This window comes from Astyanax mexicanus, chromosome 5 (assembly GCF_023375975.1).
Source record: "Astyanax mexicanus isolate ESR-SI-001 chromosome 5, AstMex3_surface, whole genome shotgun sequence".
NCBI classification, from domain to species: domain Eukaryota; kingdom Metazoa; phylum Chordata; class Actinopteri; order Characiformes; family Acestrorhamphidae; genus Astyanax; species Astyanax mexicanus.
The window spans coordinates 48055212-48073123 of record NC_064412.1 but is presented as its reverse complement, the minus strand read 5'-3'; the positions used below and the strand labels follow the sequence as shown (position 1 = coordinate 48073123).

At 38.4% G+C, this 17912-nt stretch overlaps 1 protein-coding gene across 1 annotated transcript in view; it reads left to right on the top strand.

The window, feature by feature from the left end:
* Positions 1 to 17912, top strand: part of LOC103031634 (unconventional myosin-VIIa) — a 45631-nt gene that overhangs the window by 5104 nt on the left and 22615 nt on the right. The window contains exons 5-24 of the mRNA XM_022675477.2: positions 571 to 755; positions 2667 to 2788; positions 5580 to 5722; positions 6394 to 6507; positions 7243 to 7396; positions 8648 to 8724; positions 8804 to 8923; positions 9680 to 9816; positions 10096 to 10306; positions 10762 to 10897; positions 11017 to 11183; positions 11680 to 11823; positions 12773 to 12931; positions 13539 to 13631; positions 13740 to 13834; positions 13928 to 14012; positions 14164 to 14382; positions 15747 to 15956; positions 16652 to 16864; positions 17225 to 17392. Coding sequence (XP_022531198.2) covers positions 571 to 755; positions 2667 to 2788; positions 5580 to 5722; positions 6394 to 6507; positions 7243 to 7396; positions 8648 to 8724; positions 8804 to 8923; positions 9680 to 9816; positions 10096 to 10306; positions 10762 to 10897; positions 11017 to 11183; positions 11680 to 11823; positions 12773 to 12931; positions 13539 to 13631; positions 13740 to 13834; positions 13928 to 14012; positions 14164 to 14382; positions 15747 to 15956; positions 16652 to 16864; positions 17225 to 17392 — 2952 coding nt within the window. The remainder of the gene's footprint in view (positions 1 to 570; positions 756 to 2666; positions 2789 to 5579; positions 5723 to 6393; positions 6508 to 7242; positions 7397 to 8647; positions 8725 to 8803; positions 8924 to 9679; positions 9817 to 10095; positions 10307 to 10761; positions 10898 to 11016; positions 11184 to 11679; positions 11824 to 12772; positions 12932 to 13538; positions 13632 to 13739; positions 13835 to 13927; positions 14013 to 14163; positions 14383 to 15746; positions 15957 to 16651; positions 16865 to 17224; positions 17393 to 17912) is intronic.

Below are 17912 nucleotides of genomic sequence, written 5' to 3'. Positions count from 1 at the left end.
AACATTACCATTTCATTTTGATTTTATTTTTGACATTTATTATGCAGCTTTTATTTTTCTTTATACAGTTAGCTTATTAGATTTGCCTGTAAAATACCTGTATGGTAATGGAAATAAAATGGCAGAAGCCTTTTTAATTAAAATTTTATTTTTGTCACATATGACCTGTGCTCATGCGAAAAATCTAATTACAAATAAAGTGATTTAATTTTGTTTTTTATTTTTGTCATAATATTTTTACACGTTTGGAAAAAGAAAGTGCAAAACAGTATTTGCATTTTCATTTTAGTGTTTTCATTTCAGTTTTTGGCAGGATTTACTTCCCATATTATAGATCACACCTGGCATTTGGAATGGTGCCAGTAACTACATTTTTTTTTCTTTTCCAGAGAGACAGATCTGTGTCAGCAATGGGTGTAAAAAGACATAGCTGAAACTGGACATATAGTGCATTTCCAGTGTATTTATTTGTTTGTTTATAGACTGTTAGAGTTGTTTGCAGATACTAGGCCTGCACTATGCAGAGAAGAATTAAGTGTTGTAAATAATCTTTGGCTCTCTGTTATTCAGACATACACAGGGTCCATTCTGGTGGCGGTGAACCCGTACCAGCTGCTGCCCATCTACACTCCAGAGCAGGTGCAGCTGTACACAGACCGGCGGCTGGGCGAGCTGCCCCCGCACGTATTCGCCATCGCAGACAGCTGCTTCTTTAACATGCGCCGCAACCGCAAGGACCAGTGCTGCGTCATCAGGTCAGTCCTAAACACTGATGTATTGTAGCTGCCCATTAGCCAAACCCAGTCATCTAATTAAATAAAATGTATTTATACCGAACTTTTGTTGATGAGTAATGCTATTGCAAAGCAGCCTAAATATGTACACTACAAGTTGAATTTTAGCATTGAGGTTTACATGCTGTAAATGACATATTTAATTGTTATTAACTGATATTGCTAACAATGCTAACATGTGACAGTGCTAACAACGCTAACCTGGGACAATGCTAACCTGTGACAGTGCTAAAAATGCTAACCTGTGACAGTGCTAACAGCGCTAACCTTTAACAGTATTAACACTGCTAACCTGTGACAGTGCTAACAGCGATAACCTTTAACAGTATTAACAATGCTAACCTGTGACAGTGCTAACAGCGATAACCTTTAACAGTATTAACAATGCTAACCTGTGACAGTGCTAACAGCGATAACCTTTAACAGTATTAACAATGCTAATCTGTGACAGTGCTAACAGCGCTAACCTTTAACAGTATTAACACTGCTAACCTGTGACAGTGCTAACAGCGATAACCTTTAACAGTATTAACAATGCTAACCTGTGACAGTGCTAACAGCGATAACCTTTAACAGTATTAACAATGCTAACCTGTGACAGTGCTAACAGCGATAACCTTTAACAGTATTAACAATGCTAACCTGTGACAGTGCTAACAGCGATAACCTTTAACAGTATTAACAATGCTAACCTGTGACAGTGCTAACAGCGATAACCTTTAACAGTATTAACAATGCTAACCTGTGACAGTGCTAACAGCGCTAACCTTTAACAGTATTAACACTGCTAACCTGTGACAGTGCTAACAGCGATAACCTTTAACAGTATTAACAATGCTAACCTGTGACAGTGCTAACAGCGATAACCTTTAACAGTATTAACAATGCTAACCTGTGACAGTGCTAACAGCGCTAACCTTTAACAGCATTAACAATGCTAACCTGTGACAGTGCTAACAGCGCTAACCTTTAACAGTATTAACAATGCTAACCTGTGACAGTGCTAACAGCGCTAACCTTTAACAGTATTAACAATGCTAACCTGTGACAGTGCTAACAGCGATAACCTTTAACAGTATTAACAATGCTAACCTGTGACAGTGCTAAAAGCGCTAACCTTTAACAGTATTAACAATGCTAACCTGTGACAGTGCTAACAGCGCTAACCTTTAACAGTATTAACAATGCTAACCTGTGACAGTGCTAACAGCGCTAACCTTTAACAGTATTAACAATGCTAACCTGTGACAGTGCTAACAATGCTAACCTGTGACAGTGCTGACTAAGCTAACCTGTGACAGTGTTAACAATGCTAACTCTTAACAGTGATGTGTGATATATTTTGGTTAAATTACCCATAAAAAAATCAGAAATAATTGTTAAAACACTTGTGGTAAACTCACACAGTTTTTGGAAATATTTGGAAATACAGTAAATTTATCTTAAGGTCTAACTGGAATGCAGTTAACTTGAGTGTGACATTATTCCCAGCTAATTTAGCTACTTTGTTAGTAAGCTAAGCTAAACTAAGCTAGGCCAAACTAGCGTTTGTATAGATGGCTGTATATTAAAGGATCCAATATATCTTGCAAAACCCAAGTAATAGTGATGTGTGTTAAACCAGATTCTTCATCTGAACTTCTGGAATCTTCACTAGCATGTTATCACAGTTCCAAAAGTCAAATAGCTGAGCAGCAAGATATGATCTAAAAGATAACAAATTGAACTGGTGGTGAGAGATAGAGTTCAGCTGCACAAATAAACGTGGAAGTTTCTGAAGTGGCTTATAGCTTTAGAACTTTAGCGTAGCTCACGTTTATTCATGTATATGTCATGCTCTCAGTGTGGGTTGTGTATATTTGTGTATATTAGTGGGGAGTCTGGAGCGGGGAAGACCGAGAGCACCAAGCTGATCCTGCAGTTTCTGGCAGCAGTGAGTGGACAGCGCTCGTGGATCGAGCAGCAGATACTGGAAGCTAACCCTATACTGGAAGGTAGTTTAAGCACTTTACATTAGAATTAATAAATACATTCATAGACAACAAATATAATGCACTCCAACAATTGCTGCAAAACTTGGCATGCAGTCAGATATGTAAATAATTACAGATGTGGTCTGATTAGACGGGTATTGCTTTTTTTGGGTCTTGCCACAAGGGGGCATTAAAGTGCTACTTTTGGGTAGTGTACCTCTTGGTGAAATGTCTGCTAAACATGCCTCTACAATGCACTTACAGTTTACCCAGTTGACAGACTTTAAGAAGGGTGCATTATTAAACTAAGAGAAGCAGAAAGGTTGATTAGATGAATTGCCCTCCATTTAGACCAACCGTCAACCAGGACATTGCATATGACAGTCGGTCACCCCTAGTAGTGATACAACGGACACTAACAGCTTAGCAATATGTACAGGACATCCACATGTGTTAAATGGCAATTCTTCCAACTGGCATTTCTCAGCAGGCTATTGCTCACCAACACACAGCCAGTGTTGGGAAGGTTACTTTTAAAATGTAATCCCTTACAGATTACTGATTACATCACTCAAAATGTAATTTGTAACGTAATCAGTTACATTACTTCAAGTGAGTAACGTAATCTGATTACTTTGGATTACTTACAATATTGTCGTTTTTTTAAGCCTGAATGAATGTAGCAACCACATATTGCATATTATCCTTTTATTTTTCTTTCCAGTTAACAAATAGATAAACAAATAAAAAAGCCTTTTCAATCACTCTATAAAAATACTTATGAAACCATTTCATCAAACAATTTTATGAAACACTTCTATAAATTGATAATAAAACAATTTAAAACCAAACAATGTAACAACAACTGTAAGCTATCTATTTGCAGGTTTGCCACCAGTGTTAATTTTGACAACAAATTTTGATTTAGTCTTAGTTAGTCTTGTGACGAAAATAGCATTTAGTTTTAGTCACAATTTAGTAATTTAGTCAACTTATTTTTAGTCGACTTAATGTCATAAGAATATAGTCTACTAAAATTACAGTAAATTTAGTCGACTAAAATGTAAAGGGTGTAAATGTAAATGCTTTTTCATCAGTTCCCTTGAATTATTAACTATACACTTATATGAAATGAAACGTTTAATAACCACTTGAGTAATATTGTTAATGTTTGAATGTGAAATATATTTATATATGATTTAATGTATATTATTATTATTATTATAGGTGTGTGACTATATATATTTTACATTTAAAATTTTGCTCTAGAAATCAGGTCATAAAACAACTGAATAGTTAAATTATAGTTTAAACAGAGCTGTAGATGCAAAAACAGCTTTTAAATGATCTAGTTTTATCTCCAGCAGTAACCCAGCACACCTACTGGAGCTACAGTCTATAAATGAGATCAAAAACACACCTTCACACACTGTCCTGTAGAGATGCTCTCAGGATGTACTGAGAGACTTCATGAGTTAAAGTGAGAAACTTATGAGAAAGTGCTGTAAGGAACTTTACACAGACTTTTGGGTTCATAGATTGACTTATTTTATTGTTTTATTTTGGATATATTATTGAGTTCCTTTCTGACCTGTTCCTGCTTTAACACTAGCTATATCTTTCCCACTGTGAGACTAAACAGATGATCTGATCTTAATGAGTTAGGGTTCTGTATCAGTTCTGTGTTTTAGTGCACTGCTGAGTTAAACACCCCATCAGCTCATGAAATAACATCAGCATTAAAACGCGGATCTCTGCATGGAGATCTGTGTGACTCTGGTCTGCAGAAGCTGAAAGATTAGTGGTGTTTTTACCGGAGATGGAGTCGCTCCACGCGGTTTACACGTTATCTTGTTTTTCGCGACGTCAAAGGAGAAATATATCGCCCCTCTCTCTCTCTCCCTGCTGAACACTGTCGAGTTAACTTCCAGTCGAGCTCCGTAACGACAGTTTAATTCCCGGGTTTGTAACTGAGCGCGCGGTGCTACTGCAGGAGAGGCGGGTACTGATTGGATGAGTACCCCGCTTATCCCGCCTCTCCACCTTCGCTAAAGTAGCAGTGATTGGATCTCTTCCTAACTGGTCCCTACCTTTCACAGAACTAAATCAGTTCTGATTGGATTTCGTCCCTGCCAAACATTTTCGTCTTGTTTTTATTCGTTGACCAAAATGTCAGTTAATTTCGTCTCGTTGTGTGTGCGGAGCCGCTGTCTGCCCCTCCTCCCTGTGTGTGTGTGTGCAGCGAGATGGGACGAGGGGCAGACAGTAGTTCCCTTTCATATCAGAGCGATTTCACCGCAAAATGTTATTTGCGTTTTGTCAGTGTTGGAAGAGCAAAAATAGCAAAGTACCGCAATGTAATCCTTTAATTTTAGCAGAGTAACTGTAATCTGATTACCATTTATTGAAGCAGTAACTGTAACGGATTACAGTTACTTATAATTTGTAATCTGATTACGTAACGCCGTTACATGTAATCCGTTACTTCCCAACACTGCACACAGCAATGGTTTCCCAGGAATGTCTCCACCAGATTAAAACACTTCCTTGTTCTGCCAGGTCTTCAGATTTATCATCCATCCAGCATTTATGGGAGCAGCTGGGATATTAGCTTCAGTAATATACGAGTGTAGACAACCGTATCTCATCTTGTTCTTGTTCTTGCTTTGTTAAATTTTTTGTCAATGACGGTTTTCTACAAAATAATGAAAGAATTAATATTAAAATGTAAATGAGAATCTTAGGATGGATTTTTTATGGATGGATGGTATAAAATGGTGGTATAAAATATAGATTTTCTGTGTTTTTTCAGCTTTTGGTAATGCAAAGACCATTCGCAATGACAACTCCAGTCGCTTCGGGAAGTACATCGATATCCACTTCAGCAAAGGAGGATCTATAGAAGGAGCTCGTATCGAGCAGTATCTGCTGGAGAAATCCCGTGTCTGCCGACAGGTATATCATAAATCATAAAATCATAAAATACACTAACACGCCAAAAATCACAGGACAGGAAATGGTATCACATGACTTTTGCCATATCAAAGGCGAGATAAAGTACATTGCACTGACCTGTGAAAGAAGTGGGCAGTGTCTTCTGCATTAAATATGGATGTGTATTTCTAGATTTCTGTCAGAGTGGCTTGCCTGTTAGCATAAATAATTCTAGTCAGACACCGCCTGTTACCATCATCAGCCCCCATTGCACTCTCCACTGTAGGTGGTAAATCAGCCTTCTATGGTGTATTCTCTGTATACATGTTACCTACAAAAAGAAATGGAATGTCCCATTCATCTGCACGCACCATCAGAACTTACTCCAACTCCCATACATTCACTTGGCCTTATTGTAAACACCAGTGTTTAGCCGCACTCACAAGATAACACCTTATAACATATACAGGTGTGGCTGTCTTACAGTGTTGTGTGTACCAGTTAACATGATTGGCAGCATTACCACCCACAGTGGGCAGTGCATGGGGGATTATTGGTGGTGACCGGGAGCGTGTAGCTTGAATTGAACAGATTTGAACAGACAAGAGAGCGGCATATATATTGGCATTATAGCACATAATGTACTGGCCAAAATTCAGATACGTTCAATTATTGTCTGAAAATGATTTTAGGCTCAAGAAGAAAGGAACTACCACATCTTCTACTACATGCTGATGGGAATGCCAGCTGAACAGAAGAAGATCTTGTCTCTGGGCAGTGCTGCTGAGTATAACTACCTGACAATGGTACTGTCTCACCCTTACTTATCACTCAATCTATTAATCACTTTAATAAATAATCAACCTATCACCTAGTCCCATCCCTTACCTCCAGTACCAATGACTGTATAAAAGCGTAGACAGCGCATTGTCTCTTAAAAGTGAAGTCACCCCAGGTGCCTCTAGTGCCTGTGCTGGCTTGTTGCAGTATTATGTTTAGCTTCCCATATATTTCAATGTCTAAGAAAAGTTTTAACCTCTAAACTGTCTTTTCATCGTCAGTGTCTATTTTAAGCATTTAGTTTTTCTGTGGTAATATTAACACATTTTAATTTCTCCCAGAAATCAGTGTATTTATGTTGACTCTCTGGGGGTTAAACTGGAGCGTAGTAACTTTGGTTAATCTCAGCAGTAACAGGACAAACTAAATCCAGGGGTAAAATCTGTGTTGTAAACTCAAAGAAGGCGGTATGAGACAATCATGTTGGTCTAAGTGAAAGGGGTATAACCAAATGTATATGTCTGGCTCCACCGGTCTCTGCCTCGCGGATTCTAGTTGCCCATTTTTACTACACTTCTATAGAAAAGAGGGTAAAGGTACCACAGCTTTCATGTTTCTATACAGTCATCAGGTGGTACTAATTCTAATCATGGCTCTCCTAATCTGGACTGTAATTCTGTTCAGAATAAATTGCCTACAGGTGGTGGCATATGAACCCATGTAGAATAACGCCAAAGTGGTAAATGTGTTTATTGAATTAGGGTAAGTGTACTTCCTGTGAGGGACGGGACGACATACAGGAATACGCCCACTTCCGATCAGCCATGAAGATCCTGACATTCTCCGAGAACGACTCCTGGGAAATCCACAAGCTCCTCGCTGCCATCCTCCACCTCGGCAATTTGGATTTCGAAGGTCAGAATGAGTATTAATTGCGATTCTGAACAGTCAGATCAGAATTCATGTGCCGTTTATTTTAAGGAAAAGGAAAAAGTTCATATGAAGTGAAGGGAAAATGGATAACAGCAGTGAAGGAGGAGTCCAGTGAAGTGATGTTTGGACTGATGTCTCTGTTCAAACTAAATTACACCCATATCGAAACCGTTCCATCTTTCAAAAGAAATGCATAGCAGCATTAACTGAAAATTAAAAACTGAAAAGCAAAGTTTAAAGAAACCAAGTAAGAAAACGACATGAAAACGAAATGAACATGGCTGACTAACATGCCGTTTATACAGTAAGCTGGAATGCATTTTCGGTGATAGGCCCAGCTGCAGACACTGGAACTGCTTGATAGCTCCTGCGATGCTAGAGAAGGTGAAACCGAAACTTCACATAAAGTGCTGCACTTTAGCGCATGATCGTCAGTTTATCATGAGCATGAACTGTTCAGACCAATGTCGGATATCGATATATTAGAAAACAGTGAGAATCAACTAAAACAAACAATGGATTTGGTGGAAAAATCAGATTTGGACCACTTTAACATTACATTACATTACATTACATTACATTTGGCAGACGCTTTTGTCCAAAGCGACTTACAATATTGAAGTGCAAATAATAGAAGAGGTTAAGTACAAAAATAATAGAAGTTAAAAATAAAACATCTATAGATAGGGCCTTAAGGAGGTCAGAGGGCAATAATGGGATAGAGGAGTAGAGAAGAGGAAGAAGGAGATGAGGTTAGAATTAGTTAGTTTGTTAGAGGTGTTAGGAGAGTAAGTGCTCTTTGAAGAGCTCTGTCTTCAGGAGTTTCTTAAAGATAGCGAGAGATTCTCCTGATCTGGTAGTGGAAGGTAGTTTGTTCCACCATTGTGGAACTCTGTATGAGAACAGTCTGGATTGCTTTGTGTGAGTGTTTGGCAAAGCGAGGTGACGTTCATTGGAGGAGCGCAGCGGCCGGGAGGTAGCGTAAGCCTTCAGGAGCGAGTGCAGGTAGGAAGGAGCCTGTACTGTCATCACCTTGTAGGCGATTGTAAGCGCTTTGAATTTGATGCGAGCAGCAACCGGTAGCCAGTGGAGCTCAATGAGCAGCGGAGTGATAATCCATGTAAACTTTTACATGCTGTGTGAATGCAGCCTGTGTGTTTCTCTATTATTATCTGTGCTAGGATATGGAAAAAGCATAAATAATCAATTTTATTGTTTTAATTTCTTCTAAAGCCACTATTTCCAATAACTTGGAGGGCTGTGATATTCTCTCTTCTAATCACTTCAACATGGCTGCCCAGCTGCTGGAGGTAAAGGCCTTTATTACCTGTATTCTGTGAATCTGGATTATCTTAAGGAGTTTAAATTCACTTGTCTGTCTCTCTGCAGGTTGACACAAAGGCTCTGGAGCTCAGTTTAACTCAAAGATCATTCATGACGAACCGAGAGAGTGTATCAAAACCTCTGACCTCAGAACAAGCTCTTGGTGGCAGAGATGCCTTTGTGAAGGTGACCTAAAACTATGTTCTCATCTGTGTGAATATATTGATATGTTGAAGTTTCACAATATTATATTTGGTAATACAGTATACACAATATTGATTTTTAATTACTAGTTTACATAGAAAGATTGGTGTTGGATGAGGGTAAGTGTATGTAGTGTTGTGTGCTAGATCCCACTGATCTGAAAAAAAGAAGATTTAATGCACATGATGGTGGAATTTGGTACTAAGACAGTAAAATGATCTTGCTTACAATATCACAAAAAATAAAGCAATACACTTGAAATATAACTCTTGAATCATAATATGTATTGTATTGTAAGGTTCTTGCCAATACACAGCCTTAGTGACCCTAAACTAATATGAGATTCTGATCATGTACCAGCACAATTATCTAAAGGACACAAGTCTAATCCAAGATTTTCTGATATTATGTTTGTAATTCAGTTAAATTTTGTCATCATACTAATACAGGGTGCAAAACTTGATGAAAAATACTATTTGGCTAAAAATTCAGTGCAGTAATAAATATAAGAACATTGGAAAATAGTGCAAGAAAGAAAACACAGGGCAAGGTTAATAGATAATTAACACAAAAATGTGCATGCTGAAATGTATACATGGAAGCAAAGGGGAAAATTATTTTGCCATACTAATAAATACATTGTAATTAATTTTAATAAACTAGAATACATTTTTAAACAGTGGATAAATAAACCTTTTCAGCAGTTCTAAAGCTAAGAATAATATTTTATCCCCACAGGGCATCTATGGAAGGCTGTTTATATGGATTGTGGAGAAAATAAACAGTGCCATTTATAAGCCTCCTGCTGAAGGCTCCACCTGCCAATCGATCGGCTTGCTGGACATCTTTGGGTTTGAAAACTTCAAACAGAACAGGTTAGTAATAGTATTTGGTTACACTATATGGACAAAAGTATTGGGACACCTGTTTATTTATTTCACTGATTTTCTTAATATCAAGGCTTAAAAATACTATCCTGCTTTTGTTGTAACTGTCTCTACTGCAACCAGAGCTTAGGTGAGTGAGAGCCCATCCAAAAGTATTGAACGAGTATTGTACAGACAACACAGTTCTACTGATTTACAGGTCAATATTTATATATATATTAGTGATGTGTCCCATAATGATTTTATTTATATAATTTTTTTTTTCAGTTTTGAGCAGCTCTGCATCAACTTTGCCAATGAGCAGCTTCAGCAGTTCTTTGTGAAACATGTCTTCAAACTGGAGCAGGAGGAGTACGCCCGTGAGAACATCGTATGGACCCACATCGAGTATAGCGATAACCAACGCACTCTGGATATTCTGGCCGTCAGATCTCTCAACATTCTCTCACTCATCGACGAGGAGAGTCACTTCCCCAAGGTAGATGCTTACTTTTATTACACTCACTGAAAAAATGTATATCACAGTAAGAACTTGACTGAATGTAATTAATCTTTGTATGTGTGAAAGTAATTATGATTTACTGGTATTAGAGTGATTACAATGTTTATGTGAAAGGATAAAATTATTAGGAAAAACTGTACTCTAATTGGAAGGAAGCTCTAGTACCCTTTTGGAGCCTCTAATCTGGATACAAGATGAGATTGAGACAGTTGGATATGAAGGTGTACAGGTTCTGTATGGCATCCTGCACCACATTTACCCACAGATGTTGTAGCTGGACCTGTAGATCCTGCTCCACAAAGCTTGCTGATAAATCAGAAGATCGGGCAGAACAAAAGAAGTGTTGCCCCTGGGACATTCCTTTTAAATGCAAAATATGTATAGGTACTTAAGAATCTATTAATATAATATTTACACAATTTTTCTGTCAGGGCACAGATTCTACGTTGCTAAACAAGTTGGATAAGACACACAGCAAGAGTACCATCTACATCTCTCCAAAGAATGACCATGACACAAAATTCGGAATTCAACATTTCGCTGGGCCAGTCTTTTACGATTCAAAAGGTAAATTTTAATGTAGTTGTGTCAGTTTTATTAGTTAGATATTTTTTGCTGCTTGAGTACAGAATTATTGCATAATTACTTAAAAAGCTTGAGTTTGATTCACAATTCTCTGTTATCAGGCTTCCTGGAGAAGAACAGGGATGCTCTCAGTTTAGACCTCATCCTATTGGTGGAGACCTCAACTAATAAGCTTCTCAAAAAGATCTTCCACAGTGAGCTCTCCAACAATGACACGAAGGGCAGAGGCAACTCCAAAATGGTCATCACTCCACAAAATTCCTTACGGGTGAGTTAGAAATTTCCACCAACATTTTCTTGCAAATCAATTTCAGAATATATTTTAAAAATGTAACGTATCAAGCAGGTCATAGATCATCATAAAACAAACTTTATGCAAAGATACAGTGGAGGAAAAAAGGAAGTGGATTGGCTCTATGTTGAAAGACAGGACTTTATCTGTAAACAGACTCCAAACATTATAAAGTTCCTAATCATAATTCAGCCAGCAAGCAGCTTCCTCAAAAACTGCTTATAACAAAATTCACTGCACACAAATTCTCAGTTCTGAAAGCATCCCAAATCAGAATGAATTAACATTACACTATTTAAAAAAAAACTATTGTCAAATGAAAAAATAATACCTCATAGTTACCCTACCATCTACAATAATTGGATAATATGTTAACACTGTATATACGTGTGTGTGTATGTGTGTAGGTGTGTGTAATAAGTGATGTGAATATGAGAAAGATAAGGATGAATAAACCTTTGTTTTTTTCCAGCAAATGACAAATGACTCTAAGAAGCGAGTGCTGACTCTATGTGGGCAGTTCCGGCTGTCTCTGGACGCACTGATGAAAACTCTAACTGCCTGCCAGCCGTACTTCATCCGCTGCATCAAACCCAATGACTTCAAAAAGCCCATGGTAATTTCATAACCCCTTATTCATCCATACATTCAGACATCTGTCCATTCATCCATTCAGCTAGGGGAGGGCAATAATGAGTATATTTTCTAAGCACGTGATGGATATCATCAGTGTTCATTATAGAAGAAATTCAATATGAAACATGGGGTGTAGTGAAACATGATAATGAGTACAAAACTTTGTTGAATAGCCCACCTCTACTCGCCAATAAGTCTGTGACAATAAGTTGTCTGATGAGCATATATGAATAGGTAGGACAGGGAACAGATATTAGAATTAATTGCATGGAAATGCTTTAATTTTTTTAACTTCTGTTGCACTCCAGTCCAAAACTACTGTCAGTTTATAGTTTTGTGCTCGTCAGTCAAATTAATATGACTTAATTTCAATATGGTGGCACCCAGAAAACTACCTGAAGGTACCGTGTGTAGAAACAGTGTTTAGTAAACTACTTGTGCACCTACAAAGCTCTCAGTGCCTCGTTTTAAATGTCAGTGCCCTCAGAATTCTACCAATGAAGTGTGGAGCTACATAGTTAGCTTGTTAATGACGTAAAATAGCGATTTCTTTGCATGAGTAATGCTATGCCCCTAAAAAAACTGGGAAAAAACACTGTATATCTCATCCCAAATCACCATCTCAGTTGATCAGGTTTACGTCAGGGGATTGTGGAGGACAAAGACTTTTTTACTGTTTCCAGTATGTGTACATATGTGTTCATAAATAGCTTGTCTTTAATATTAATCTACACTGTATTGTAAAAAAATATATAAATAAAGAAAGAAAGACAAACATTAAACAAGAAGGTATGTCTATTGACTGCTACTGTATAGAATAGTAACATTGACTTTATTATGACGCTACATTGTTATGAAAAATGTACATACTTTTTGTACTCTCTGACGTCTTTATCTTCTGATCTGAGATGTGTGTATCTGGCCTGCAGCTGTTTGACAGGGAGCTGTGTATGCGGCAGCTGCGATACTCTGGTATGATGGAGACGATCCGTATCAGAAAGGCTGGATACCCCATCCGTCACACCTTCCAGGAGTTCCTGGATCGATACAGAGTTCTACTCAACTCCACCGTCTGCAACCCAAAAACTGTGAGAACCAATACTGTTACACCTGAAACTGTAACTAATGTTCGACAGGGTTTCTGACTGTTATTTATTTTTTTTTACTTCATTAATTTTGTGTTCTAAACCTTTGAGATAAAGAAATCAGTGCATCTTAAGATTTTAAGATTTTAACACTGAAGTTACCATCTGAGCCTACATTTTAGATACATACATCAGTTCAAATCCATCTACTGGATGATGCACATTTGGTCTACATTTATATTCCGGAGTTTTGGATCAAAAATGTTTATGGATGAGTTAAAAACACAAAAAGCATTGCTAAAAATCTAATTTAACAGTTTAAATTAAATACTACTAATATAATATAATTTATATACTTATGTCAGCTTTTAAGTTCCATGCAAAAAATTACCAAATAATACAGAATGGAAAAAAGAATATAAAACAAGAAAAAATACTTTATTAGCAGTAAAGCTTTCTTTTAAGAATTTTGCTTTGTTAAGTGTGGTTGGTAAATAACTCAATTCTAACTATATTTAAAAAAAACTTGAGATCCAAAATTTCTTAAATGAAAATTAACTGAATTGTGTTGTTATATTGCATTGGATGTTTCATACTCTTTATTTTTCAGGAAAGTGCCAAGAAGTGCAGCGAAAGCATTTGTCAGAATACATTCAGCACTGAAGATGACTGGAAAATTGGCAAAACAAAAGTATTTTTTAAGGTAATATTAATAATATACATATAATATAGCATATTATGAATGAGTATTACAGTACAGAGTGCTGTTCAGATTATAGTGTAGTATTTATCACGTTAATTTATGTTGCAGGATTTCCATGATACAATGCTGGAGCTGAAGCGGGACAAGGCCCTGAATGAGAAAGCACTAATTATTCAGAAAGTGCTGAGAGGACACAAGCACAGGTAAACAAAGCTCACACACACACAATGGACAAGCATATAATGTCTGGATTCCATCCTTATCTTAAAGCCATCATGCTTTCTCCCTAATTATAGGAAACAGTTTCTGAAACAGAGGTCTGCAGCTGTGGTGGTGCAGAAGTATTGGCGCGGACACAAAGGCAGAAAACTCTACAGAGTGGTGAGTTATTATCAACTACTGGATGATGAACTGAAGTGCAAGTGTCTGTAACAATAAATGAGCAGGTGTCCCAATACTTTTGGCCTCATTACGTATTCCGTTTAGACCTGTAATCCTGGAGTGTTTCTTATTCCGATGTTCTTGTGTTCAGGTCCAGTTAGGGTTTGCCCGTCTGCAGGCCACAGTCCGGTCTCGTCAGATCACTCGTCAGTATGAGTTGGAGCGTAAGGCTGCGCTGCTGCTGCAGACGCAGATCCACGGCTACTTTGCCCGGAAGGAGTGGAGGCGCAAGAGAGACGCTGCCATCCTCCTGCAGGCTCATATCAGGGGCATGAACGCCCGCCGAGCCGTCAACAAGATGAAGAGAGATGTAAGTTAAATGTCTTCATTGTTATTATAGTCCAATGGCAACATTAGCTACACCCCTGGAACCAGCAACCATCTGGAATATCATAGCAACTGTACAAAATTCCACATCTAGCAACCATGAGAGATACTATAGTGTCCACAAAGTGGTGGCATAACAATCAACTTACAACACATTAGCACTTAGTGATACCATAGCATCTACATACTGTAGTAACCCCATTGCGAACATGTACAATGTACAATACCAATCACTTAGCAATGCCCAAGCTACCACCTCAAACACCACAGGAAGTTCTTAGCAGCCACCAGAAACACTATAGGTGAACTATCGCAACATAGCCCTTCAAACCACCTCCAGTACCATAGCAACCCATAGCAAGCACAAGATTTACAATACCAACAATTTAGATATAATCTAGCAATCATCTGGAATCTGCAAAACTAAACAAAATCTAGGCATTAAAATAGAAAAACTAATAAAATATCAAACCTGCTCTAAAAATGAATAAAAACTTAGTCAATTAGAAAAAGTCATGACAGAATAAAACTAAACTATAATGGAAAATCCAAAAAAAATTCTTATAATGTTCTGTATTAGCTGGGATGCTGGTCAAAAGTTGGACCCTAAGCATCATGGCTAACCCTCTTCGCCTCTGTTGAGACAGACTGTTCCTGGTACCATTGCAGCAAAAAATCTGCTGAGCCTGGCTATTAGCTACCCTGCTCCAACTTTTCAAACTTTTGAAGTTGTTTTCTGCTATACTAATGTTTAAATGTCTGAAGAATTGCTTTTAAAGGAGAAATCTGGATGAAACAGGGTTGGGTTATAACAATATGAACTTTTGTGTAATAGCCCACCTTTGTTCATTTTTTAGCTTTTAGTCCATGCTCCCAACAAGCTTACAGTGCTAGTAATATGGGGCATATCATTGCCCATGCAAAGCAATCACTATTTTTACATCATTAACCAGCTCAAAGTAGCACCACACTTCTTTGGTAGAATACTGAGGGTCCTGACATTTAAAACAAGGCTCTGAGCATAGTTTATACACACAGTACCTTCTGGTAATTCTGTGGGCGACTGATGAGCACAAACAAATATTTATGCAGGACTGGGAATTGGTTTCACTATAGCAACCACCTAGTAACACCAAAGGAACGACTTTGTACACATTAGCAACAGGAAATGCACTTTTGAAGTCTATCATTATTTATATAATTTAATAACTACTATAAATTAAATACAAATCCAACAACTACAGGTAAATATTCAGGCTACATATAGTTACTGTTTGCTTAAAGCTTAAAGGGTTCTCTACTCTCTGTAAAAGCCAGTATTTAACTCAGGGTTCTTCTGGTTTGCAGGCGTTTCTGTCTCTGCAGGAACGCAGGGCAGAGGAACTGGCTGCTCTGGAACGACAGAAGAAGCTGGAGGAAGTTCTGCGGCAGAAGAAAGAGAGAGAGGCTGCGGAACAGTCAGAGTCCATCACCGACCAGGAAATGGTGGACACCATCTTTGGGTTCCTTCCGAGCCTCGTCGGAGGACAGGAGGGACAAGCGCCTACAGGCTTTGAGGTCTGAAACAGTTTCATTGTTTAATTAAGTGGCAGTCAAGCTCTCAGCAGTAGTTTTAGGTATTGTTTTGATATAATGAACCCCGCCTACACGATGCAGGGAGGAGTGGAACTGTGATTATGTTGCTTGGGGTACAGTTTGGAACCAGGTTCCCCCCGCAGCTAGGTGAGTGATTAAGATGAGGGTGGTGATGGGGTGGAGGCGGGAGGTATATATATATAGGACCAGTGGGAAAAGCTCGGGAAACTGAGGCGTAGTCCATATCCCAAAATTTAGTTAATTCTTAACAACACTTAAACTAGTGCTGTCAGGTGACTAAAAAAATCTAGTTAATTAGACGCAATTACATTCAATAGCAATTGTTGGTCTACGCCCTGATTCTAACTGTATTTAGGGATTATTTTGTGTACATTTTTAAAGCATTTTTTTATGACAGCCCTAGTTTTAACTCTCTAAGACTTCTACTTAAACATTTAAAAGAGCACATTTAATAGTCCATTATAGTAGTATTTGTAAAACCATCCATACATGTGAATTGCTTTTTGTAGATGTTTTAGCAATTAAGGAAAAAAGGAAAGTCCCACTTTAGGCATAATAAATAAGCTAAAGCTTTCACATTTTTGACAAGGCCATGAAGATAGGGTTAAGAAGGGTTAAGACAATATGCTAACTCTAATGTTCTGCATGTTTATTAGGATCTGGAGGGGCGGTGGACGGCGCTGGAGGAAGTGGATCTGGATGATGCTCCTATGATGGAGGATCTTCCTGAGGAAGACTATGATGATCTGGATGAGTACTCATTCTCCAAGTTCGCATCAATGTACTTTCAAGGCGCTGCAACACCAACACACATCCGCCACAGACTGCGCCAGCCCCTGCTGTATCATGAAGACGAGAGCGATGTGGTGGTTAGTGGACTTATGGTTTATGCCCTATCAACAATTTAAGACCAGTCTCAGGTAGTTTAATGCCTGGCTCACACTACAGAATAATCAGGCCAATTTTGAGGCCAGTTTGCCCTTTCCAATATTTGTGAAAATTCTCCATATTTCAAAGTATCTAGCTATGCTAATACAGCATTCCAATAGATAGCTGGTAAACCAGCCCTTGACCAGTGTAGTCTGTGTTGGGTTTGATTTTGGTCATATTTGTTCATGCTGGTTGTGTTGTTGGACCAACTTGGTGATGCTGATCATAATGGTGGAAACCCTTGGTCTTACAGATCATGCTAATTAACCATGTTTCTGCTGTCTTATTTGATTCTATAGGCATCTCTGACAGTGTGGTGGATTATCCTGAGGTTTATGGGAGATCTCCCGGAACCAAGGCCTCAGCGGATCCCCAGGAGTGGTATGGGCTTCGCTGAACGCTCTCTGCAGAAGGACGTGGCCTCCAGGCAGGACCGGCGCCTCAGTCACATGGTCGGACTGGACCAGGTGAGTTTAAAGTCCACTTGGAGACAGAGAGGTTGTAGCAGAGAGGCTGGTGTTTGGGACAAATATTATTTAGTGATATTTGGAACTAGTATTGTGTCCTATGACTTATCATATCCCAAGAAACTAAACAACACTGTAAATAGCTGTGGGATATGTCGGCAGCGTCTCCTGCATTGAATGTGGATGTGAAATCTGGATTTGTGCCTTGGATCTGGATTTGAGTCTTTTTACTGTTCACACATACAATTCTAGCCAGTATTCACTATAATTGCCCCCCCCCCCCCACTGCACTGTCCACTGTGGGTGTTAATATTAGCCTTTTATGGTTTAGTATTTAGTAATTTCAGAAATTGAATATCCCTCCATCTGCACCTACTATCAAACCTCATTCCATCTTCCATAAAAGGTTGATTAAACACTGTCCAACAAGTTCATGGTAAGGCCAGGAATCCTTGAATCCTCGAATCCTTAAATCACCTGGCCTTACCATGAACACGTTGGACAGTGTTTAATCAACCTT